Source organism: Lepidochelys kempii, chromosome 6 (assembly GCF_965140285.1).
Source record: "Lepidochelys kempii isolate rLepKem1 chromosome 6, rLepKem1.hap1, whole genome shotgun sequence".
NCBI classification, from domain to species: Eukaryota; Metazoa; Chordata; order Testudines; family Cheloniidae; genus Lepidochelys; species Lepidochelys kempii.
Window position 1 is genome coordinate 107,162,414 of NC_136385.1, and position 26,189 is coordinate 107,188,602.

Below are 26,189 nucleotides of genomic sequence, written 5' to 3' on the forward strand. Positions count from 1 at the left end.
TAGGCCAGCAGTTGCAGAGGTCATTTGAAGCTAGATGATCCGGAAGCAAACATATTAATTATTGTTATTTATTATTTGTATTACTATAGTACCTAGGGACCCAAGTCATGGACCAGAACCCCATTATGCTAAATGCTGTACACAGAATAAAACGACTGTCCCTGCCCCAAGGAGCCTGTATTTGACTATTTATTAATCTTTACTCAAATTTACATCCACTCACATTTTAAGTTCCTACCTTGATGATATAAACTGAGACTGCTAGAATGAAGACAGATGTAATGTTTGTCTTCAAAACCTTCATATTTAGTCACACAGAATAATGAACCACTGTTGAACTCAAACCAGAATTCACCACGCTTGCCTTCCAGAATATTTCCACCATCCTGCTGAAGAAAGAATCAGAAACATATAGCTGCTTGTGGAATTATTGTTGTTGCTTAGGACAGCATAATAGAACGTGTCACTTGCTACAATACAGCTCTCCTCTCCTTGTATTTAATTTTCCTAACATCAAATATGAAGTAATCAAAAATGTTTAAACACAGAATCATAGTCAGATGCATCCTTAACGATATCATTAAGATAGTGAGACTCTAATATCTGAAAGACACTCATACGACTACTTGTACAACAAAACTGCTAATAAAGCCATAATACAACAGATAGCACCAAGAGCTCCTGTCAGTATAACAAGATACATTATGCCTGTAAGGTTTCAGAGTAGCAGCCATGTTAGTCTGTATTCGCTAAAAGAAAAGGAGTACTAGTGGCACTTTAGAGACTATGAAGTGAGCTGTAGCTCACGAAAGCTCATGCTCAAATAAATTTGTTAGTCTCTAAGGTGCCACTAGTGCTCCTTTTCATTATGCCTGTAAGTAAACCTAAGACTTAGCACAATATTTTCCGTTCCTGAAACCTCACCTTTACATCTGTGAATATTGACACTAATCCATGATTAACATTTAGAAGAACAGAGAGAGAGCTCTGTGTGTTCTTGTTTTGCAATTCAAGCTTTTTCTTCCGGCGTGAACGATAGTTTGGATCAACTGTGGAATAATATTGTAGAGTTTCCTCCTCAGATCCACTCTCATCATCTACAAGAAAACAACAACAAAATATCTTGATACAACAAATACAAAAGTTATCAAAGAAAATTACAAGTTTTTCACCTTTAATAACATTCAATTTCACAGCAGTATTTTAGCTAACATTCTATCCATATCAAAACATTCATTTACACATTTCTTTGTGGGATATATAATTGATTTTATATCTTCAAGTCTTCCCTTTGTACACTTAATAGTCTCAGGCAAGTATATCTACCTTGTACCACTGTTGTTCGAGAGGATTTATAAAATACATTACCATAATGAATTGTAGATTTGAATTGACTAAAGCTGTCTTTACTGAAAGTATTGATCAGTTGGCTGGCGACTGACAGTCCAACACCATATGAAATATTCTCAAATGTTTCTACAGGAGATGGAGCTGTGGGTTCCCACAATAATAAGTCATTGCTGATCCTAGAAAGAAAAACATGTTATTGTTGCATTATTAAACATCTGATTAAAATGCCACTTGAATTAAAGCTAAATTAATGTACAACAGTCCTGTAACAGATTTCATACAAAATAGTCTGCAAAAGGATGAGATGAGCTCAAGAGCACAAATCGCAGTAACATATTTTAGTGAGCAAAGAAATCTAATAATCTGCTCTTTAGATCTTTTACAAAAATCTGATTATTATTAATTATGTCAGGCATTTGATTGTGCAGCACAAATCCTTTACATACACTAATTCAATGGATATGCCAAAAACAGTTACTCTGGTTGCCTCCTGGATATTAAAGAAATTCACAAGATGCACATTCTAGATTTCTTTGCTTAAGACAGTCTTTTGGGTAATTTGAGTAAAAGGTTTTGCTTGAAGTGGAAGTGACTTTGCAAGACTTGTCCAATGAGAGGACTGAAGGGGCATGGAGTACTTAATTAATGGCTGAGGTGTCATGCAGAGAGCAAAGTCAGGCTCCTGAGGGATAGCTGAGGCTAAAAAAAGATAGGACTTCATATTTTTCAAGGCTAGGGTTAGAGTAATTTAGTGTAAGTACATGCACATTGATTAGAAATTTAATAAAATTTTGGTTTGCTATTTCACTATGTACTTAAGTGTTGATTTCTATATCGACTTCTCTCTATATTCTTTCAAGGCTGGTTCAATTTTTCTTTACTATTTTTGCATGTTTTTATGTTGTACATTACTGGTGCTAAGATTGCAAATGGTGATTTTTTTTCTTTACTTTGCCTTATCAAATCTGCTTTATTTAAAACTAGGGCTGTCAAGCCATTAAAAAAATTATTGCGATTAATTGCACTGTTCAGCAATAAGAGTTTAACATTTATTTAAATATTTTTGGAAGTTTTTTACAATTTCAAATATATTGATTTCAATTACAACACAGAATAATGAAGTGTATATTGCTCACTTTATATTTATTTTTTATTACAATTATTTGCACTGGGAAAAGAGAGTATTTTTCAACTCACCTAATACAATTAGACTGCAATCTCTTTATTATGAAAGTTGAACTTACAAATGTAAAACTATATAAAAAATAAACCTGCACTCAAAAATAAAACAATGTAAAACTTTAGAGCCTGCAAGTCCACTCAGTCCTACTTCTTGTACAGCCAATCGCTCAAACAAGTTTGTTTACATTTGCAGGAAACAATGCTGCCCGCTTCTTGTTTATAATGTCACCTGAAAGCGAGAATAGGCATTCTGCTGGCACTGTTGTAGCCAGCATCGCAAGATATTTACGTGCCAGATGCACTGAAGAGTCATATTTCCTTCATGCTTCAACCACCATTCCAGGGGACATGCGTCCATGCTGATGATGGGTTCTGCTCGAAAACAATCCAAAGCAGTGCAGACCGACATGTTCATTTTCATTATCTGAGTCAGATGCCACCAGCAGAAGGTTGATTTTCTTTTTTGATGGTTCGGATTCTGTAGTTTCCGCATCGGAATGCTGCTCTTTTAAGACTTCTGAAAGCACGCTCCACACCTCGTTCCTCTCAGATTTTGGAAGGCACTTCAGATTCTTAAACCTTGGGTCGAGTGCTGTAGCTATCTTTAGAAATCTCACATTGGTACCTTCTTTCCGTTTTGTCAAATCTGTAGTGAAAGTGTTCTTAAAATGAACATGTGCTGGGTCATCATCCGAGACTGCTATAACATGAAATATATGGCAGAATGCAGGTAAAACAGAGCAGGGGACATACAATTCTCCCCCAAGGAGTTCAGTCACAAATTTAATTAACACATTATTTTTTTAATTAGCATCATCAGCATGGAAGCATGTCCTCTGGAATGGTGGCCGAAGCATGAAAGGGCATATGAATGTTTAGCATATCTGGCAGGTAAATACCTTGCAATACCAGCTACAAAAGTGCCATGCAAATGCCTGTTCTCAATTTCTGGCAACATTGTAAATAAGAGGGCAGCATTATCTCCTGTTAATGTGAACAAACTTGTTTGTCTTCGTGATTGGCTGAATAAGAAGGAGGACTGAGTGGATTTCTAGGCTCTGAAGTTTTGCATTGCTTTTTTTTTTTTTTTTTGAGCCCAGCTATGTAACAAAAAAAAAGAGATCTACATTTGTAAGTTGCACTTTCACAACAAAGATTGCACAACAATACTTGTATGAGGCGAACTGGAAAATACTATTTCTTTTGTTTATCATTTTCACAGTGCAAATATGTGTAATCAAAAATAATATACACTTTTATTTCAATTACAACACAGAATACAATATATATGAAAATATAGAAAAACATCCAAAATATTTAATAAATTTCAATTGGTATTCTATTGTTTAACAGTTTGATTAAACTGCCATTTATTGCGATTATTTTTTTTAATTTATTCGCATGAGTTAACTGTGATTAATCAACAGCCCGACTTAAAACCACACACACACACACACACACACACAAAGGGAAGGGAAAAGAATCTAATTCAACAATTTCTGAAGTGGAATTTGAAGAGGAATTCAACTAGATTGTGGCAACTGTAAGATCTTAAAACAAACGTTCATTTGGTGGAAGCAAAAACTTATTTATTTTATTCTCAATAGAAAAGATCTGCCAAATTGTTTTGAGTGGCTGGCTGCTCAGATAGGGTCCAGAGAGGAGACTTCATTGCACTTCTGATAATAACTTAGAATAGCATTTATACAACACTTTACATTGTTATAGAGCTGTACAAATATTACAGGTCAAATTAATTACTGCAGCTACTGACTTAGTTGTTCTTATGACCAATGAATACACTGACCAGAAATACAGGTCATACTAACCAAGCAAACTAATGCTTATACTCACCTATTGTAAAGTTTCTCATAAAAGGTCTTGTTTGGCAGCGTTAAGTGAACATTTGGTAACATGAGTTCCAGTACATAATGAGAATTGCTGATTGCTTTATCCTGAAACTCGGTCATCTCAACTGCATCACCTGGCATCACCATCTGAAAATAAAACAAAACACAATCTTAAGCTGTTGAGGGTTATCTGGAACAGAAGCTGCATATAAGCCAGAAAGGTAATATTCATTTGTATCTACAAAGATTCTGTAAACAGTAAGACTTTGTTTTACCTCTTCATTTTCAAACATGACCCTACGAGAGGAAAAAGGAGAAGGCTCTGGTCTTCTAAGATCACAGACATCTTTAAGAGAATGAGATCCTCCTTCCTCTTCCTCTTGAAAGTTTCCATCACCCTCTTCTTCTTCAGCTGCTATCCTTTCCAGAATGGAGTGTACAGCCAGTGGGTTTATTTTCAGTACAATCCTGATATTGAAAAAAGCAAGCAGAATAAATTATTAGTGATATATGCTGAGAATTTTTACAGTAGATATCCACTGGAGATGTATATGTGCCTTTTTTATGAGTTAGCCTGTGAAATGCATTGATACATATATTATGTATAAACTAACACATTAGATGTCCAAATTGTTACATTGCCTACATGTACTATTGTACGTAGGAATTCATCACATTGTAAACTTTCATCCAAAAAAGTGTGAGACTCCATTACATGGTCTGGCATAAATCAATAAAAAACAGGACATTCAGAGATTGGATTGAAATTGCCTCTTTAATTTATGTAGCTACATAGGTTGGGGCCTTTATATTATAGACAGTATGAACATCTAACCAGGGGTCTCCCAAACATTAAACATCCTTTTATGTGATATGAACTATAATATCCAGGCTTAAGAAGAGGTTCAGTATTCGCTCAAATTTTCTGGTTTTGCACCAGCATCTTAACAGTTAAAAATTAATTGTGTGTGTTAGATTTTCACTTTAAGAGTATAATAATTTCAGAAGTAAGAGAAAAAGTAAAATGAACATGAACAGTGTACGGATGGAAAACTGTTTAAACTTTTACTCAAATCAAAAATTAAAAGCAATCATACTGCCAAACATCACACATCTGGCAGTGCCATCATGCACTCCCACAGCTCATCGGGATCCTCACATGTTCAGCTGAGCCAGGGAAAGACAGCAGTTATTTGTTGTGAAGTTATACAGTTGTGCCTTCTTGCCACATGGGGCTGCTGTGGTACCTGCTGACAAGCAAGCCTCTCTGCCTCCCACTCCCACTGCCCTCTTTGCTGAATCCCAGGAAGAGACAGTAGCACTGTACCAGCAGCACAAGGCGAGGGGCCCAATATTGACTCCAGGCTCCCTCACCATCTAGCTTGCTAAATCAGGATGTCTCCTCCCTCCCGCACCACTCACACCTCATGCATCTCAGCAGCCCCAGGCACCACAGTACCTACCCATCTAATAAGAGCTCTGGTGAAAATGCTCCGTGCATCCAAGTAGTGAGCCATCCACCTGCTAGCATCTCCAGTCACCCCATTACCTCCAGGCAACTCCACCAGCCATCACTCCCACATAACATCTTTGGACTCTCTCACCCACCCAGCTTCCTTGTCCCAGACAGCCCCCAGCTTTCTTCCCTCAAAATTCTCCATTCACCTAGCTTTTCCCCACCAAAAGTGTAGGAATTTACTTATAATTGGCTCATTCCATCCAGAAATCATTCCATCCATTAATAAAGATCTGTGTTATTTCTGCAAGATAAGATTTCTTCATCTCTAGGTTCTATTCAATTACAGGGATCAATAGTGACACATTCTTACTTTGTGCCTTATATTTAAAGTAACTGTCTCTGACTATATTAGTTATTAAAGAAAGTGTTGCTTTTAAAAAGAATTATGATGAAATATTAAAGATATTTTACCGTGGCCAATCAAAGTTGTCAGATGATATCATATCTCCATCTATGCCACTGGACACTTGAAAGAATTTTATTGAAGATTCTGTTTTATCTTCTTCAAATAAGCCTTAAATAGGAGAAAAGTTTGTAGAAAGATCAAAAATACAGGGGCCAGAGTCTGCCTGCAGGTATAGCTGAGCAGAACCCCGCTCCATGATTTTAACAATTCTGAAGCTAGTACTTTTACAATCTTGATATCGAGCAACACCAGAAAAACAAGTTACATTTTAAGTATCTCTTTTTTTTCCTAACAACAACAAACTGTATTACCCAGAAAGACTTTACTTTAACTTCAGTAAGCTTTTGCCTGTATTGGCATATTTCAGCTAAGAACCAGAAACCTTAATTATATAATACAACTAAAAACATTAAACACCAAGCTTAATTATCTGGGATTCTGATTCAGTTTTGTATTATGCTAAGATATATACTTCGACTTGGGTTGAGGTTCTATCATAGAAATACGGAAACTGAAGTAACACAGATAAAATGCTCCTAAGTGCAAAATGAAAGTTGTATTCTCAAGAGGGCAAAAGTTCTGTTTAAACTTGCAAGACCTCTTTGTCAACCAAATGACTGTTTGACAATTGAAAAGTATAGTTAGCATTAATATAACATTTGTACTTCTTACCAGCTAGCTCTTTAAAGGTAAGTTCTAATTTAACTTGTTCTGGAGTTGAACCTCCTATAAACTCAGTCTTGAATTCCATGTCTGTAAATTCAAGATGAAGGATTTCCTTCTGAAGTGATTTTTTAAACCATGGTCCTCTTTCCTGATCTGATCGTAGGTCAGGTATAGGGAAGCGAACAAAAAGATCTAATGCTGGTGAAGTGACTTGCACAGAAATTCTGCAGTTTGCAGGTGTATGTGAATCATCCAGAAAAACTTCGGTAAAAGCTTTATGCTAAAAAATACAAGGTGAAAAACAAACTAGAGAAGCAGCATTTAAAAAAAAACAAAAAAAAAACACTTTACTGACTTGATACAATGGTTGTAATAGGTAAAGCTGCATTTTTTATACAATTTCATACAGTACTATACGTGAACTATAAGAGAATATGGACCACCCATACTTTTTTTCGCTAAGCTATTAGAACAGGTATTGTCAAACTTCTATACTTAATCAGGATTGAAAAAAATAAAATATTCAGGACAGAGCTACACAAGTATAGAATTTAAACCAGGGGTGCAGGGCTGCTTCTAGATTCCCATTATCGGAAGATCAAATGGGTATTTTGGGGCACCTGCATTTAAAAAACAAACAACCTTCCAAGAGGCTAGGGGGTAGTTAGATCCCTGGAAAATCTTGGATTTTAAGAGTTTAAAAAAGTAAAATTTGGCTAATGTGTCGGTATTTTATTGTTATTTATAATTTATATAAAAGGATGACAACTCTTCAATCTGCTGCTACCCCACTACTTTACATTGGATGGCTTTGTACCTATTCTGGCCGGACAATAATTTTGAGACCCTTTAAAATGTTCCTGTTGCCTCCTGGTAGCTCCAGGCCTGCCAGCATGCATATAAATTAATTTCACTCACCAGACTAATGTGTTTGTTGTAAGATGTGTACATGTGAGATGCCATCATCTCCACTGTGGTTAGTTTCTGTGGCTGAAGCAAAGAATTTAGTCTGTCCACAATACTGATATCCAGTTCACAAAATACTGGACTTAGCTTGATTTGCAATTCTGCTTTCTGTGGAACAGAGCTCAGTCTTCCTTGACTACCCTACAGAAATAAGCACATCAATATTCTCAATGAAATACTGAAAAATACATTAGAAAAACAAAGGATGCTTGCAATATACATCTTTCTATGCAACCATCAAGATATAAAGTTACCTTTAAAGATTAGAGAAAAAATATTATGCTACAGCATAATGCAACAATGCAGTCAGGTTGTTTTTTTTTTCAACCTTACCTGAGGTCCTCTGTTATCTGAGTGCTTATAATGGAGCTGAAGGCATGAAAGAGGATGTGTATCATTTCCTTTTTCAGAATGAAATGTTAGCAGCTTGAAAATAAAAAGTTAAATAATTAATAGATGTAAAACAAACAAAAGAACCAGAGAGCAGGAAAAAGCATAGTCTATCTGGCCCAAACTGCCAGTCAATCCAGTATTCAGCTGCTTGTCTGATAGCCACAGATCCAATAAAGAGCCACAACTTTTGATTCAAACTGGGGAGACTGTCCAGAAAGCCCTGAGCCTCACATACCACATTTGAGGAGACAGATAGGAAGTGATCAACAAGCACAGGCGCGGCTGAGAGCAGATGGAATACAGCGCCTGAATGACAGCAACTAGGGCCACCATCATGAATCCAATATCATAGGCTCATCTCAATCTGAGTATGAGCAAGGAGCAGTTGGGCCAAGAGCCATCACCTAAGAAAATCTGCCCACTGGGGTGGATGGGGTGGCACGCAGCACTTTGAAATGTTTCAACCTAATTTTCAAAACACAATTCCTTTTGCTTCACACACACAAAACATTAGAGAACTCTACAGGCTTGATCCTTTGGTGGCAGGGAAAGAGGGGACACTGTGGCTCATTATCTGAGTTTTCAATTAAAATTTAAGACATGTCTTAATACTACCCAATCACTACAAAAATACAATAAATTAGTAATCTTAACTTTTCCAATTCTAACAATAGAGTATGATTTCCCTTCTGAAAACCTATCCAGTTAACATTTCAATTGCCCTGGTGCTTGGTTAATAACAGTATTTTTAATTACCTCTGTGTAGTGAGGTTGAATGGAGCAGGAGTCGGTAGAGAAAAGACATTCCAGTAGTTCCATATGCCCAATCGACAAATCTGTGCTGAAGCATCGAAAAGCAGACCTTTGTCTTTGTTCATAAGAGACTTTGATGCCAGTACCTATAAATCTGTTATGAGAAATAAAGGTATAAATATGTATAAAATGGATTGCAGTAACCACTTTGAAAATTCAGAAACGTCTCGTGTATATATATATATATGTGTGTGTGTGTGTGTGTGTATACATATATATTAGGGCTGTCAAGCAATTTAAAAAATTAATTACGATTAATCGCTCTGTTAAACAATAATAGAATACCATTTATTTAAATATTTTTGGATGTTTTCAGTATCATAGAATATCAGGGCTGGAAGGGACCTCAGGAGGTCATCTAGTCCAACCTGCTGCTCAAAGCAGGACCACTCCCTGATTTTTGCCCCGATCCCTAAATGGCCCCCTGAAGGATTGAACTCACAACCCTAGGTTTATCAGGCCAATGCTCAAACCACTGAGCTATCCCTCTACATTTTCAAATATACTGATTTCAATTACAATACATTATGCAAAGTGTACAGTGCTCATTTTCTATTTATATTTTATTATAAATATTTGCACTGTAAGAAACAAAAGAAATCATATTTTTCAATTCACCTAATACAACTACTGTAGTGCAATCTCTAACGTGAAAATTGAATTTACAAATGTAGAATTATGTACAAAAAAACCCTACATTCAAAAATAAAACAATGTAAAACTTTAGAGCCTGCAAGTCCACTCTTGTTCAGCCAATTGCTCAGACAAACAAGCTTGTTTACATTTGCAGGAGATAATGCTGCCTGCTTCTTGTTTATAATGTCACCTGAAAGTGAGAACAGGCGTTCGCATGGTGCTGTTGTAGCCAGCATCGCATGATATTTATGTGCTAGATGTGCTAAAGATTCATATGTCCCTTCATGCTTCAAGCACCATTCCAGAGGACATGTGTCAATGCTGATGACTGGTTCTGCTCGATAACGATCCAAAGCAGTGTGGGCTGATGCATGTTCATTTTCATCATCAGATGCCACCAGCTGAAGGTTGATTTTCTTTTTCGTTGGTGCGGATTCTGTAGTTTCCACATTGGAGTGTAGCTCTTTTGACTTCTGAATGCATGCTCCAGACCTCGTCCCTCTCAGATTTTGGAAAGCACTGTAGATTCTTAAACATTGGGTCGAGTACTGTAGCTATCTTTAGAAATCGCACATTGGTACCTGCTCTGTGTTTTGCCAAATCTGTAGTGAAAGTGTTCTTAAAATGAACAACATGTGCTGGGTCATCATCCAAGACTGCTATAACATAAAATATCAGCATGGAAGCACATCCGCTGGAATGTTGGGCAAGCACTGAAGGAGCATACAAATGTTTAGCATATCTGGCACATAAATACCTTGCAATGCCAGTTACAAAAGTGCCAGGCAACCGCCTGTTCTCACTTTCTGGTGACGGGCAGCATTATCTCCCATAAATATAAACAAACTTGTTTATCTTAACGATTGGCTGAACAAGAAGTAAGACTCAGTGAACTTGTAGGTTCTGAAGTTTTGCATTGTTTTTGTTTTTGAGTGCAGTTATGTAACAAAAAAAATCTACATCCATACATTGCACTGTCACAATAAAGAGATTCCACTACAGTACTTGTATGAGGTGAACTAAAAAATACTGTTTTTATAGTACAAATATTTGTAATCAATAATAATAATAATATAAAGTGAGCACCGTACACTTTGTATTCTCTGTTGTAATTGAAATCAATATATTTGAAAATATAGGAATACATCAACAAATATTTAATAAATTTCAATCAATATTCTATTGTTTAACATTGCAATTAATTTTTTTTTTAGTTAATCACGTGAGTTAACTGCGATTAATTACTCCTTGGGGAATTCTGTGCCAAGAAATCCTAAATTCTGTGCCAAAAAATCCTAAATTCTGCATATTTTATTTGTTAAAATAATGCAATATAATCACACCAGTTTCACTTATTTTGGTAATTTATTTGAACTACCATACAGAAAAAAAAATCACAGTAACTGCTCAGCATTTCCTAAACACATGAAAATTAAGTTACAAATACTTGGTAGCCAATACCCTGCATTCCAGTTATAATCCTGGATTTTCATTTAAATTACATTACTTTTATTGTGGTGTTCTGTAAAGTAAAATGTTGCTTTAAATTTCTCAGACTTTCACACAGTTTTGCTAATCACTGTCCTGTATTTTTTTTTTTAAATGGACAAGTAAAATAGATCCTGAGCTGTAATCTAACCCCACTGTGCCTCTCTGGCACAGGAAAAAAAAAGCGAGAAAGCACATAGACCTTGCTAGCTGAGGATTCCGTTACTGACATTTACAATAAGGCCCCTTTACACCATTCTGGCAAGATAAAGGAGCCTTAATTGGCTAAGAATGGGAACAATTAACTAACAATGGGAACATTAGCAGTCTACCTTCTTCGTTGTTAAAAGAAAAGGAGGACTTGTGGCACCTTAGAGACTAACCAATTTATTAGAGCATAAGCTTTCGTGAGCTACAGCTCACTTCTTCAGATGCATATCGTGGAAACTGCAGCATCTGAAGAAGTGAGCTGTAGCTCACGAAAGCTTATGCTCTAATAAATTGGTTAGTCTCTAAGGTGCCACAAGTCCTCCTTTTCTTTTTGCGAATACAGACTAACACGGCTGTTACTCTGAAACCTTCTTCGTTGTTACATTTCTGCTCTGCCTCAGGGACAGAGCCTGCTTCACACAGTCCTATGCCTCCAAGCCTGGGATGCAGCAACAGTGAGCGAGAGGGACCAAGTGAGTCTCTCTCACTCTTTCGCATGCAGGCACGCGCCCAGCCCCACCCGCTTAAAATAGGGTTGCCAACTTTCTAATCACACAAAACGCCCCCGCCCTGTCCCTTCTCCGAGGCCCGCCCCCAGCTCACTCCATTCCTACCCCCCTGCCATGCCATCGCTCACTCTTCCCCACCCTCACTTACTTTCACTGGGCTGGGGCCAGGGGCTGGGGTGGGCCCAGAAATTAGGGGTTTGGGATGCAGGATGGGGCTCTGGGCTGAAGCAGGGGGTTGGGGTGTGGGGGGGGGCGTGAGGGCTCTGGCTGGGGGTGTGGGCGGGGGCTCCAGGCTGGGGCAGAGGGCTTGGGGTGCGGGTCCCGGCAGCACTTACCATGGCTCTGAGGAAGCGGCCACCAGATCCCTACGGCCTCTAGGCACATGGCCGACCAACAGGCTCTGTGCAGTGCATGCTGCCTTAACGCCCACAGGCACCACCGCCCACAGCTCCCACTGGTTGCGGTTCCCAGCCAATGGGAGCTGTGGAGCTCGCACTTGGGGCAGTGCCAGCGCGCAGAGTCTCCCAGTCCCTGGCCACCCCAGTGCCTAGGAGCTGTAGAGACCTGGCAGCTGCTTCCAGAAGCAGTGCGGAGCCAGGGCAGACAGGTAGCCTGCCTCAGCCCCTGCCACCCGGTACACCGCCAACCGGAGCCACCAGGCTCCCTTTTCGATTGGGCGTTCAGGTTGAAAACCAGATGCCTGGCAAGCCTACCTTAACGTCTCTCCACGGACACATGCACACACACCCAGCCTCCCTCCTCCCCACCTGCGGTGATCTACTCTCTCCTGACAGCTGCTCCCAGCGGACGCGCTTGGGCTGCCGGAGAAGGGGCACAGAATTCCTCCAGGAGTAGCTTAATCAACAGCCCTAATATGTACATGTATGCTATAAAGAAATAAATTAGTACAGTGATACTCAGATTGAGGCTCAGGAGCCGCAAGTGGCTCTTTAATGTGTCTCCTGAAGTTCTTTGCAGCACATGATATTAAAGCTCTGTGTGATTTAATTATTAACCAATCTAAGTTATTAGCTAATCAGGATGTTTTTACTATGTTATTAACCAACTGTAGAATACCTGGTCAGGACAGTCACTTTCCTGTGAGAATAATATACATAATAGTAAATGAAACCATGAATCAACACTACTGTGGCTCTTTTGGGTAACATTAATTGCTAATTTGGCTCCTGAACCACTGAGGTCTGAGTATCACTCCATTAGTACTTATAATAGGCTCTGACATTAGGAACCTAGGATAATGGAATCCACCTATTCTGCCTTCAACAGTGACCAATGCCTAATGCTTCAGAGGAACACATAAAACCTCTACAATGCACATACTGTAATTTAGCAATACTATGCCATGGAAAAATTGGTTCCTGACTCCTGGATGATTTTGTTCACTTTTTTATTGTGCCCCAACTGACGTCCCATTTTGCACCACAAAGAAAAAAAATCTCACTCAAGACCACTTGTGTAATAAAGTTGCTCTATAAACTATCTCTGGGTTATACAGCATCTTTAAGAAATAGGTAAACATCCTAATTTATGCTCCAGACTGTGTGTGTTTGATTGTAGAACCTGCATCTGTCTTGATCTATCTCGGCACGAAGAGATTTAGGATGAGTTGTGCACACATGGTTCTCTTTCTTTTCCTGAGATTTTTCATTTGGAACTCAAACCGTCCAAAACTATTTTAACATTTAATGAAAAAACAAACTTCTAGTACTTCAAATAAAGTATGATTTGATTCCAAATATTTATGGGCATAAACCTAAGTTGTCAAAGCTTATTTAAAAGAATATTTGGTTCTTTGTTTGTTGTATTAGTTAATAGGCAAAGTTGTACCTAAGGTGGTCATGAGAACAAGCCTCTGCAAATACTTCTCGGAAGGACAGAAAATCTTCTGTTGAAAACTTAACTGGATCAATCTTTTCTATTCGGGTAAAGAAATCCAGTGCCATTGGTGTCAGTGGGTTAAGGTTCAGTGATGTTTCAGGTGGTGGCAGAGGGTCAATGTGAAGTACAGATACTGAGAAAGTGCCCAGTGCCAATCTAAAAAGAAGTTCAGGCCTGGATTCATCCACTGAAACAGATCTGGATGGAAGGGCTGAAATACAAAATTAAATTAAATTTCTCACTAAAAGTTAGTTTTCAATAGCAACTTGCACATCTATTAACCAGCATAGCCTTAAGAAATGCACAAACGTCAAACTATGAATACTATGCAAATCACAATACGACTAATTTTATACACTGTAATATATTGAGTCTTACTATAGAAGATTTACACCTTGTGTAGAACTACTTTTGTTGACGTTACTCTTCCCTTACCTCATTTTTAAATTAGGCCAAATCCCCCACATAAATGAAGAACATCCATGTAAACCTCTCACTCACTTATGAGAAAGCAGCTAAGCAGCAATCTGTGCAATAGATCTAAGTCATGAAGTGCACAATTCAGCATACCTTCTTAAACTGTATTGTCTAGAGGAAAAGACTACACATTAACTGAAGAAGCAATTAGGGAAAGGTGACATTTTGATCTTCTGGATTTTGATGCCCTTTTGACAAGTTTCAGAACAACAATGAAAAATATCTAACAACAGTATAAAATGACTAGGAAGTAAACACACGTTTTTACTTACAAGTCCTTCTTAAAGGAGTTTGGTGAACAATACTGGGTGTAAATGATGAACTTCTTGGTGGTGGAGGTGGTGGTTCTTGTTTATTAGGGTCATGAAAATCACCCCAAGTTGGCTGAAGCTAAAACACAAATATATCTGATCTCTCATCTGCATAACACAACAGTTCTCAAGGATTAATCTAATGCAAACAGTAACGTGTGACCAAAAGACAGTATGCAAGACCCTTGTGCATATATACCATAAAAAGTAGTTTTCCAGCTTGTCGTCATTTTCATGATATATTAATCAATAATTTGTCTATTGTTTATCTGGGTGTCAAGCTACGTTCTTTAGCTCTGATGATGATCTTCCCCTTGTATTTCTGAAAGGGAGATAACATTGCCCTCACAACTAACACATGTTCTTCTGTTACCCAAAGGAAACTAGAACTGTTCTCTATGACCTCTATTAAGCAAAGTATTTAAAAACATGTGCATAAGAACTGAGTAGGGATGAACTTAAACCACAGTAATACTTTGTTGAATTACAGGCTATGACCTTAACTTAGGCAATACCACACCTTTGTGTGCTTTTATTCTGTTCCTGGCCTTGTATATTAAACATAGAAATGTAACACAAGGGTCTGTCACAAAAACTCCACATTAAACTTATAGCAGCTTGGAAACATACATAGTCTATTTCCTGGTCTGCTAGACAAACAAATTTATAACTTATAGAATCCCAGGTTTCAAAGCTGCAACTTGCTGCGGGAACACCACTGAAAATCTACCTAACTCCTTAATAAAGGAAAGCCAGAAAGTGATTTTATGCATTAAGGAACCATACAAATTTGCTAGTTGATTTTGCCACTGGAACAGAAAGCTTAATAGGTGTGTACTTACTATTATCTGAGAATTTTTCACTAGGCATTAGCAATGAGGAATCAATATGAAAAAAAAAAAAACCCAACCTTTTACTCTACAGAGATATTAACTGTAAACAATACTATACCACTGTAGCACTCAGTGGAGATCCTGCTGGTGTAGTAGTGTATGTACTAGTTAAAGACAGGTCTAGATCCATAGTTGGTGGGTCTCCAAGAGGTGGAAGAGAGGAGAGACTGTGAGACATGTCCATGTCAGCCATTGAGAAGAAAACTTCTTCTTCTAAGGAGAAATTATGTATAATCAATAGGGTTTTTTTTCTAATGACAAACATTAACTTTAGTTATAATACACCAAATTAATCATAGCTGCAGAAACAAAATAGTCTGGATATGACATTAACTAGCTAAAAGTTTATTCACAGCATTTCCTAGTTAACTTATACTGAAGCCCAGTAATAACCAAGGGGGAAAAAAAGATTTTTCCAAAAAAGAGCGTGTGACCAAGGCAACACCAAATTCCAGCAATGTTATGAGTACACATAATATAAAATATTTCCATTTATTTTCATGTTCAGGTTAAGACTGCTAAAGGTTGCAGTGATTAATTCGCACTTCCCATGCTAAATCAGATATGAATTGGCACCTAAAAAAACCAGTAACAAATTATCCATGGGCTCAAAATTAAAAGTAAAGCAATTCACATTTAATATAAACAATCATTAAATAAATTATATAAGAACAAATAAAATAATAGACTACTGTAAACCTTTGTTAATGGAGCTGTACTAATCTAAATATTGGCATCTTTCAGATTCCAGGTTTCTTCTCCATGAAATTCCTGTCTTAAATTCAAATACATTCCTCCAGTACATGCATGTTTAAACTAGGTTTTATAATAGAAAACCAAAAGAAAGTTTTATAGTATTCTACATTTCATTTAGTTCCTTCAACCATTAGTTCTGAAAGGGATCTTACAGAATTAGTGTCTGTTTCGTTGTGTATTAGTGTTCAGACTATTAAATGCCTCAAACGAACTATGACTTCAGTCTGGGCTAGTAACGTGAATAGACCTTATATCCTGATTTAAGGGTATAATTAATGGTAGACAATAAGTTTAAAAGTCTATAAAGGTCACTGTTATTTGGCCCTTCTGAAAGATCAAGAGTGCTTTAGTACAGTACATTAAAAATTATTTTGCATGATGTTGATACTAGGCTGTCTGACATACTGGCATCATGTTTCATACTCACCACGGCTAGAAGGTGTTCTGGCAGTCTCGGTCTCATAAAAGCTCTGCTCAGATGATGCTCCTGCTGACAAAGATTCTTTTCTTAAGTAACGCTTCAGCTCCATCTGAATCCGATACTCGTCCTCCTGTTGCATGGGTCGGTTCTTTCTATCTTTATTTGATAATTCTATCCTGCTGGGGCTCTCTATATTCAAATAGAGGAAATGGAAACATAATTTGTATTTCCTTTCCATTCCGCCATGGAAAACTTCAACTAGTCAGAAAACAGACTGACATTTTATGAATTTATCTTCCATTTTCACTTCTCAAATACAAACCAGCATGGAAAACTAACCCTTTTTCCTTCTGTATTATTACTCCCAAACCTAAGAGGAAGATTTTGAGGTTATGTAGTCAGAACAGTTACAGAATCTTTTTTTTAAAGTTCTGGTCCATGTTGGCTTTAGAGACTTATGGACACATCATCTATAAATTACATTATAACACGAATTGGCCCCATTTAATGAATGGAATAGGAAAATATTTCCAACATTCTTCCAAGGATCTTAAAATCATTACCTAAATTGACATAGTAATTGAATTTGCAGCATTGGGAATATATCTAGTTATACACTTGATCCAGTAAAATAAGTTTTATTATTTTATACACTATGATTCCAAAAAGGATTGCATATTTATATGAACAATGAGAGCATCCATAGTTATATTAGGTCTGGTCTACACTACAGACCCATATCAGTATGAAAAATCCACACCCCTAAACTCCCTCCTCCCATGTAGACAGCGTTATGTCGGCAGAAGAGCTTCTCCCGTTGACATAGTTACCACCTCTCGGGGAGGTGGATTAAGTACACCAACAGGAGAGCTCTCTCCCATTGGTGTAGAGTGTCTTCATTAAAGTGCTACTGCGGCACAGCTGCATCAGTGCAGCTGGACTTGATGGACCCCCCTCTGGTCCAAACTATACCAAACAAAACCGTTTCACTGTTATGTTGTCCTTTTCTCCCTCCACCACTCCTATTCCCCAGACATTTAATTGTATTCTCCACCTGTTAGCTCAGCACAAACTAAGATTTCAAACTCTTTTAAAAAGGTTATTGCATATGTGTACAGCATATAGAACAATGAAGCCCGGAGACATGATAGGGGCCTCTAGATATTATCATTATGCAAATAAATAGATCATGAATATTAGTAATCTGTTATAGTAATTACTATATACCTAATCAGGGGACTTGTTTATTACGCAAGCTTTCTTTACTACTTTCTATCTCATCAAATACACATTTAATATTAATATAATGTTTACTTGCCTGGTCCAGCAATGGCTGCTAACATGTCCAATAGAAGATGTACCTGCCTCGGTGACAGGAATAGGTGTATTGAGTCTACCTGCCCATCCACATCCAACTTAAAAAAAAAAAAATTATAAACTCTTAGAACAAAGACATGTCACTTAAGCTTCCCCAATCAACTACAAGTCACTAGATAGTGTACAGTACCACTCAATAGCAGTGGCTCTCAACCTTTCCAGACTACTGTACCCATTTCAGAAGTCTGATTTGTCTGGTGTACCCCCAAGTTTCACCTCACTTAAAAACTATTTTTTTAAAAAGATCAGATATAAAAATACAAAAGCATCAGAGTACATTATTACTGAAAAATGGCTTACTTTCTTATTTTTACCATATAATTATAAAATAAATCAACTGGAAAATAGATATTGTACTTACTTTTCAGTGTATAATATATAAAGCAGTATAAACAAGTCAGTGTCGGTATGAAAACTTAGTTTGTAGTGACTTTGCTAGTGCTTTTTATGTAGCCTGTTGTAAAACTAGGCAAATATCTAGCTGAGTGGATGTACACCCAGAAGACCTCTGTGTACCGCCAGGGGTACACGTACTCCTGGTTGACAACCACTGCTTTGTAGGGAAAGTGAACTAAAGTCCTAATTCTCCTTCTTTCACTCTCTCCTATGTCACCACCTCCATGCTGCTTTTAAGTGAACTGCATGTTATATCTGGAAGCTTTGAAGGATATAGTCTTCCTGCAACATTTGGGACTGAACCTTCATATTCTTCCAATTGGGAACAGCCTGAAATTTAACTGTACAATTGCTTCCAACTTTGAGTTACATAGCACTTCTACAAAACATTGCTACTGTGCCAAAGATCATTTATTTTGTTATGCTGTACACAAAACAAACAAAACCATCCAAAAAACATGCACCCTTGGAGGAAAAAACATGATCATCATTAAGCAACTAGCAATTTTGTTTCTTTAATACTCTTGCATGTAATTACTAGCACCAACATAAAGCTTATTTTATATACTACATACAGGATAGTAAAACTTGCACCTTATGTGGTACTATTTCCTTAAAAATTCAAATAATTTTCACATAGGCTAGTATTTATCTATATTATAAAAAATTACTGATTTTCTTAAATAATGTTGGGTTATACCTAAGATTTATTATAAACTGTAACAACAGTAACAAAACAAGGAAATTAAACTAGTTCTCTCCAGACCACTAGCCTGCACCACAAATTGAGCTTGTTCCCAATGTTTGCTGTAGGATTACTTGCTTAGGGGCTCATACAGATTAGGGTCCAATTCTAAAACCCCTTACGCTCTCACTTGTTGCTCCACTGGCAAGTGTTATATGTTGGAGAAAAGATTTGATGGAGCAAGTAGTCTTCATGAAGATGTCTTGTGATAGGGAGTACCACAACTACCATTTACGAAAGGGATAACATTACTGTAGACAAATGACAAGTTACTATCTATAGTTGCTACAGCTCATACATATATTTGATTTTTTTTGTTAAAAATAAAAATTAAATAGTTAATTACGGTTCATTAATAATTTCTTCTCTCTTGTTCAACTCTCTAAATACCTATTAGTGACATACACCAATGCTCATGCCAAGTCCTCACATAACTAAAGGACATAAAGCAACTAACCAATTACAATTTATTTGTACAATGGTGTGTCTGGACCTTGACTTTCACACCAAGTGAGAACAGGAGGTTTAACTCTCACCTCCTAAATAAGCAGTTAAATCACCTGATTTCATGCAAAGTAATTATACTGTACAAATATATTGAGAATGGTCTTTTATGAAAGCTTGTAATGTTCTGAACTTTATGGTCATCATGAGATACGTATGCAGACCAGGGTTATGTATGTATGTGTATATAGGAAACTGTAACTATAAGGCAACAGGGCACTGAAGCAGAGTGGGAGGGCACCTCCCAAGAGTCATTTACATAATACAAGGGTAGACCATTAGAGTTAATGGAAAGACATTGTGACATCCTTGCTTCAACACAAGAGGGAATTTTCTGCACTCTCGAGGCTTGTCTACACTTGAAATGCTACAGTAGCGCAGTTGCAACAATGGTTCTCCCATCATCATAGGCAATCCACCTCCCTGAGAGGCTGTAGCTAGGTTGACAGAAGAATTCTTCTGTTGATCTAGCACAGTCTACACAGGAACTTAGGACGGTTTAACTACACTGTTCAGGGGTGTGGATTTTTCACACCCTTGAGTGATATAATTAAGACAATCTAATTTTCTAGTACAGATCAGTCACCATGCCAGGAGAGAAAAATAAAAAGAGAGAAAAGCCTATTTAAAAGGATGCTTAAAACTGAAGTTTTCATCTAGAAACTGAGCGACAGTCACTTAGCGGGTGCTGTCTATGAAACCCTGGATCCCTTTTATTGCACGGGGTACACCAGAACACTATTCAAAAGGCAACAACTATTTTACATTAGAACAGGGATTTTATCTAATGTAGAAGTGTAAAGCCTGAAGCTGAGTCTGTATGTTTGTTTATTGTGTAACTTGTATATGTTTTCTCTTCCTTACTATATTATCTTTGAATCTGTGATTTTTCTATTAAATAACATTTTATTTATTTTACCCTAAGCAGGTCTGTGAAGCACAAACTGTGGTGAGTGTGTGCACCAAAGATGTCAGGGAGGGGTTGGGGGCGGGGCTGGATTTCACACCTTCGGAGGTGAAGAACCAGAGGGGAAAAGTCTGAGGGTCTGGTAGTTACGAACTCACAGTGGATGAATTTAGGGAGACCTGGCACTCAAAGGGCTGTTGCGGTCACCCTGCAAGGAGTAACTAGGCTGGTGAAAGCCAGGACTTTATGCTTGTGGGTAGGCTGCTAGTATCAGGGCTCTGAACCAAAGCAGCACAGCATAGATCAGATAAGGTAACAAGGCAGGAAGTGACCAAACCTCTTACTGGTCTAGGTGATCCCTAAAACTTTACAACTGGCTCCTACCAGCTTTTCCTTTTCTTGGGAAAACTAGAAAGAAGATTCAAATTATTAAATTGTGCTAGCACTTGAAATTAAATTAAATTCTGTTAGTTCCTGAGAGGGTTAAAATCTGGATAGATTTAATTTAAACACCTTATTTAATCACATATTTAAATAAAGAAACCAAACCGACCCATCAGGAGGAAATCTTGGACTAGACTGTATGTTTTGAAGAAGAAAACCAACTGCACGTTCTGTATACTTTTTCTCTATTTCTATGAATATGTATAGTCTATTTAATGAATTAACCAAAATCAAAACTGAGTTCACTTTTTAATTTTGCACACCATGTAACATGTATAGTGTTCACTGACTAGTGTTAAACAAAATGTATTTTGTATATAGTTAATGCAAAAAGATGAAGTCAATATTCAAAGTCAGTAACAGAATGTGATTAAACTTATAAATCACAATAGCGTTTATCACACCAACTGATTTGTTCAGTGTTTCTCCCACTACAATACCCAACAACGCACAAAGCATGCCAGAAATGTTGCACTGTGTTCTATTTAAGGCATTGGACAGGTCACCAAATATAAGTGCAACATAGAGTCCTAGACTCAGATCTTGAACTAAAGAGGTTCTTTTCCTGCCACCTTTAAATAAATGTAATGATTGACAGTAGGAAATCTTTTGATCTTTAAAAGGGTTGCAGTAAAGCACTTAGCTATTAGTAAATCTAGAACTGATAACCACAGAGCTTTTAATATCTTGTAATAGTTTGTTTCTGTATTTCCCACACTGCATTTTCATGGTATCTTCCTTTTCAGCAAATGTTGCCGCAAGGACTTTAAGTCAAGAATTGTTCTGGACTGAACAAATATAAAAAAGTTCTAAAAAATGAACCAGCAACTGCAGGATATGTAACAAAATTCCTCACTGTAGTAGAAACCATAGTGAGTAGTTTCTGCTTGCTGTATTTTGTATTCTTTGTTTCAATTAATTGTATTTTCAATTTAAATTTTAAAATAATTTCTATCATTTACCTTTTATCCGCAGGTATCAGAGCACATTATAAACCACCAATGTGAGTACACTTCATTGAAGATGATTTCAGAGCCAATTTTATTATTGAAGTTAATAGGAATATTCATGTGAATAAAGTTTATACTGCCTAATGCTTGTAGGATCAGGGCCTTATAGTTTCAATATTTCTGTTTTGTCTACAGAAGTTTTGGAAAATTCAAATAAAATACCCTCCCAGTAGTGGCATTTTCTTTTAAAACCCAGCATTATAATTTAATTCACTGTAAATTTTAATCTAAAATTTCAATAGCATAAATTTTCAAATTAGTTTTACAAAGCAAGCCTCAACCTGATTTAAATCAATGATTTTTTTTAAATCAAATTTTTTTAAATTTCAAAATCAGGAGGCTACAATACACAGAGCAAAAAAATAAATGGGTAGCAACCGGACTTTTCATGAAAACAAAGCAATTCTCTTGGGAATTATTGCAATACATAGAATTCAAGCTGTCTCTAAGATACACTGCACCTTGTTTAAGAAACAGACATCACTATATTGTCTGTACTTTTGAAAGTAGTTTAAATGAAATCACCAAATGATTTATCATAGCTTCTTTTACAATTTGCTTTGGTAGAAGTTGTGAGTAGGGTATGAAAATGGTCAACATGCCTGCCTACCAAAGAAAATAAGACCCCCCAAATGCATACTGGGACAAATTCTGCACTCAGTTATGAGTGTGCAACTCCCCTGATAGAGTGGCTTGTGAACAGAGCAAATCTGCCCATGGTGTTTAGACATGCATTTCCATGCATTCCACAACGTATTCTCAGCACTCTAGGACCTTGTTGGTTAAAGAAGGGATGTTCTAACAAGGGTTATTGCATTGCCTTTAAATGCAGATCATTGAAAATAAAATTAGCAAAATTAAACATAGCCCAAACCAATTCTTTTTCCTTAAAACTCTCAAAACTTTTGCAGTAGGCAAAAACCAAAACCAAATAGCTACTTGACTGTGTCCAGTTAGTTAAAGAATATAAAACAACAACTAACCTTAGCTCCAGGAAGTACTTCATGTTGCTTTAATGTAAGGCTCAACTTCATTTTACCAATCAGCCTACTAATCTGCACAGGGTCAGAGGGAGCAACTTCTGGCAAGTTTCTGGTTAACTGTGGATGTGGCTCATACACAATTTTTGGGTTCCAGCTAGGGGAAAGCTTTGGTTCCGCTGCCTTTAAAATGCAAGGGGAAAAAGAGGCAATTAGCAAGCATCCTAGTATGTGTCACAAAGTATACATATACAAGTCTGATAAATCTATACTACGTGTAAATGAAAAACAGTTTCACATAAGTGCAAATCTGACATCTGTATTAACAAACATATTTACTAGCAAATTTTAAATAAACAGGTATCAAAAAGCATTCAGAATCTTGAAGCGTCAGGAAATGATGGAATTTTTCTTCAAATAGTAAATTATGGAGAGATGCCAGACTCTCTACAAAGATTAAGGTTACAGTGAGATTCAAGTACTGCATTTTTAGTCTTCTATAATTTTGCTCTTCAGACCTTACCATCTCCACTCTTACATAATATAAGTGTTTGACAAAGGAATTTATAAATTTTTTGCCCAAATTCAACAAGGGTCGCTGGGCTCAGTAGTTTGAGAACCACTTATGTAAATGAGCTAAGAGTGCAATGAGCTACCTAAATATTGTTCCAAGAAGAGGTTCAATTCCTTTATTAAGTATTAGGCTTATATGTATATTACAATACAATATATTTTATCCTTCATCAACTCTACATATTTATATGATTTATTTATTTTTACCAACTGTGTAGCTGAACACACTGGAGAGGACTTTGCTGATGCTGGAAACTCATCCCAGAAGAGAGAGACACCTGAGAGCTGAAGTAACTTGTGAGCAAAAGCTGTGGGCTGATGTACATTAATTCCAGAGCATTCATCAGCAGTTTCATCACAGTACATAGTTCTGGGAGACAAAAGCAAGGAAATAAGCACGGTAGGGATGGCATGCACACTTTTACCTTCTACTGTGCTATTTAGCCTACAGTTCATGTTTATATATGCTTTCTCAACATAGATTATTTACAAGGACATTGACTGATGTGAAAGGAGAAACCACCACTTTCTGCGAATGGGTGGAAATCTTGAGGTTCTTGCAGGACACTATTAATAGCAATTGTGCTATACGTTTGAAGTCAATGTGCCCTAATATGAGATCCTACTATTTACTGTTTAATCTTATCTCAAAGTGAAGAAGTTTGCCCTATATTACTGTTTTTGTTTGTTTACATTAAGACATCTATAACTGTGTTCTAGTCTCATGACTAAAGTATGGTTTTAGAGTGGATACATCTACAACATATGTATTTTATATACTCTTAAAGCACTACTTGGATGGAACACTTTCCTTTATGTCAGTCATCTTTGTTTAATAAATTAACAGAACTTAAATTATGCATAGGACATGCCCAAAATTAACCCTTCTAAATTTCTGAAATGAAATTTTATCTATTAAAATATTACTGAATTGTATAAATAGAAGAACAGTAGAAATTTTAAAAGATATAATTTACAATGGGAACACACACATAATTTTATCTTAACTAAAATAACTCAAATAGTACCACTCTGTTATAACACTTGAATTAGATGTTCTCTCTTCAAAAAGTTTGTTTAAGGGTAGCTTTTAACGTACAGGGGATTTTTTAAAGGGGGGGAAGGTGGAGGGGTTCAGATAGACTTGTTTACTGACCGGTTCTCTCTTGAACTGAACTCAGCAACTGCAACAATTATTTTTATTTATTTATTTAAGAACAAACAATATTTCATCCACATTTTTGTGTATGTAAAAACATTATTTTGTAGTGATCTTAATACAGTAAGATACTTTTGTTTTCATCATGGCACCAACTAAAATGAGCTTATTAGCCAAATGAGCTAAATGAATACCTTAAGAACATCTACAGTTCACAAGTTTCAATTATTTATAAAATTTGCTTTACACCATATGTGGGTACTTCTAGCAGATTATGCAAAAGCTGGATTTCTACTGATCTGGTACAGTAATGCTTTTGCAGGATTAAGGCTTCTTTCCTAAATATAGAATTGTGAGGTCAGGTTTTCAAAAGTGCTCAGCATCCACAACTGGGGCCAGATTTTCTAAAGGGTTAAGCTCCAATTCAGTCACCTACATGGAGTGGCCTGATTTAATAATGGGAGCTGTTGGGTGTTGACCATTTAAGAAAAATCTAGTCCCTCATTTACGGCATGTCTACACAGAAAAAACAAACAAACAAACAAACAACTCTGCAGCAGCAAGTCTCCAAGCCCAGGTCAACTGATTCAGGTTCACGGTGCTCATACTGCAGTGTTAAAAATAGCAGTGTAGACATTTGGGCTTGGGCTGAAGCCTGGGTTCTGAGACACTTCCCCCTCGCTGGGTTTCAGAACGCAAGCTCCAACCCAAGCCCGAAATCTACAATGCTATTTTTAACCCTGCAGCACAAGCCTGAATCAGTTGACCCTGGCTCGGACTCTTGCTGCCACTGGTCTTTTTTTGCTATGGCGATGTACCCTCTTGTCATCAAAATGGGAGCCGTTCAATGTTGCCATCTGTTGAAAATCTGGCACTCTTCTGACAATTATAGAGTAAGTAACCCTGCTAAGAATTGGGTGGAAACATTTTACTAGAAAATTCACTTAAGGCATCAAAAGTCAATAGCATGGATGACTTGGACTTCAGGGCTATACTGTGGGAGGGGATGTGTGCCTGTGTGTAAATCTGTGCATATAAAGACAAGAAAAAAATGTTTATTTTAAGCAACACTTACTTCTCAATTCGGATTTCAAGTGCAGACCCACTTTTAGAATTTTCCAGCACATGTTCGATTCTCAAAACAGTATCTAAAAAGGTAACTTTCACTCTTCTTAGAACTGACGTGAGGAAACCAGAAGACAATACAGTTACATCATGACCATTTAAAATCACTGAGACACACTGATGACTTAATATATGAATAAAAAGATCAATTCTTCTTTGTTGATTAAAAGCTAATATTTATTTCATTGTTAGAATTATGAATAGCATCTAATACAATATCACAA

At 37.0% G+C, this 26,189-nt stretch overlaps 1 protein-coding gene across 4 annotated transcripts in view; it reads right to left on the reverse strand.

Annotated features, from left to right (window-relative positions):
- ATG2B (autophagy related 2B) overlaps positions 1-26,189 on the reverse strand; it is a 79,798-nt gene that overhangs the window by 41,270 nt on the left and 12,339 nt on the right. For 2 of the 4 annotated variants that reach the window (XM_073349594.2, XM_073349591.2), the window contains exons 4-21: positions 25,916-26,018; positions 23,889-24,051; positions 23,112-23,291; positions 18,064-18,160; positions 16,752-16,934; positions 15,627-15,781; positions 14,637-14,754; positions 13,837-14,098; positions 9,089-9,239; positions 8,273-8,365; positions 7,892-8,080; positions 6,980-7,253; positions 6,313-6,415; positions 4,658-4,850; positions 4,387-4,529; positions 1,369-1,526; positions 925-1,097; positions 239-389 (exon numbers count right to left, since the gene is read on the reverse strand). In XM_073349594.2, coding sequence (XP_073205695.1) covers positions 239-389; positions 925-1,097; positions 1,369-1,526; positions 4,387-4,529; positions 4,658-4,850; positions 6,313-6,415; positions 6,980-7,253; positions 7,892-8,080; positions 8,273-8,365; positions 9,089-9,239; positions 13,837-14,098; positions 14,637-14,754; positions 15,627-15,781; positions 16,752-16,934; positions 18,064-18,160; positions 23,112-23,291; positions 23,889-24,051; positions 25,916-26,018 — 2,889 coding nt within the window. The remainder of the gene's footprint in view (positions 1-238; positions 390-924; positions 1,098-1,368; positions 1,527-4,386; positions 4,530-4,657; positions 4,851-6,312; positions 6,416-6,979; positions 7,254-7,891; positions 8,081-8,272; positions 8,366-9,088; positions 9,240-13,836; positions 14,099-14,636; positions 14,755-15,626; positions 15,782-16,751; positions 16,935-18,063; positions 18,161-23,111; positions 23,292-23,888; positions 24,052-25,915; positions 26,019-26,189) is intronic. The other 2 variants (XM_073349592.2, XM_073349593.2) reach the window with 2 other exon arrangements.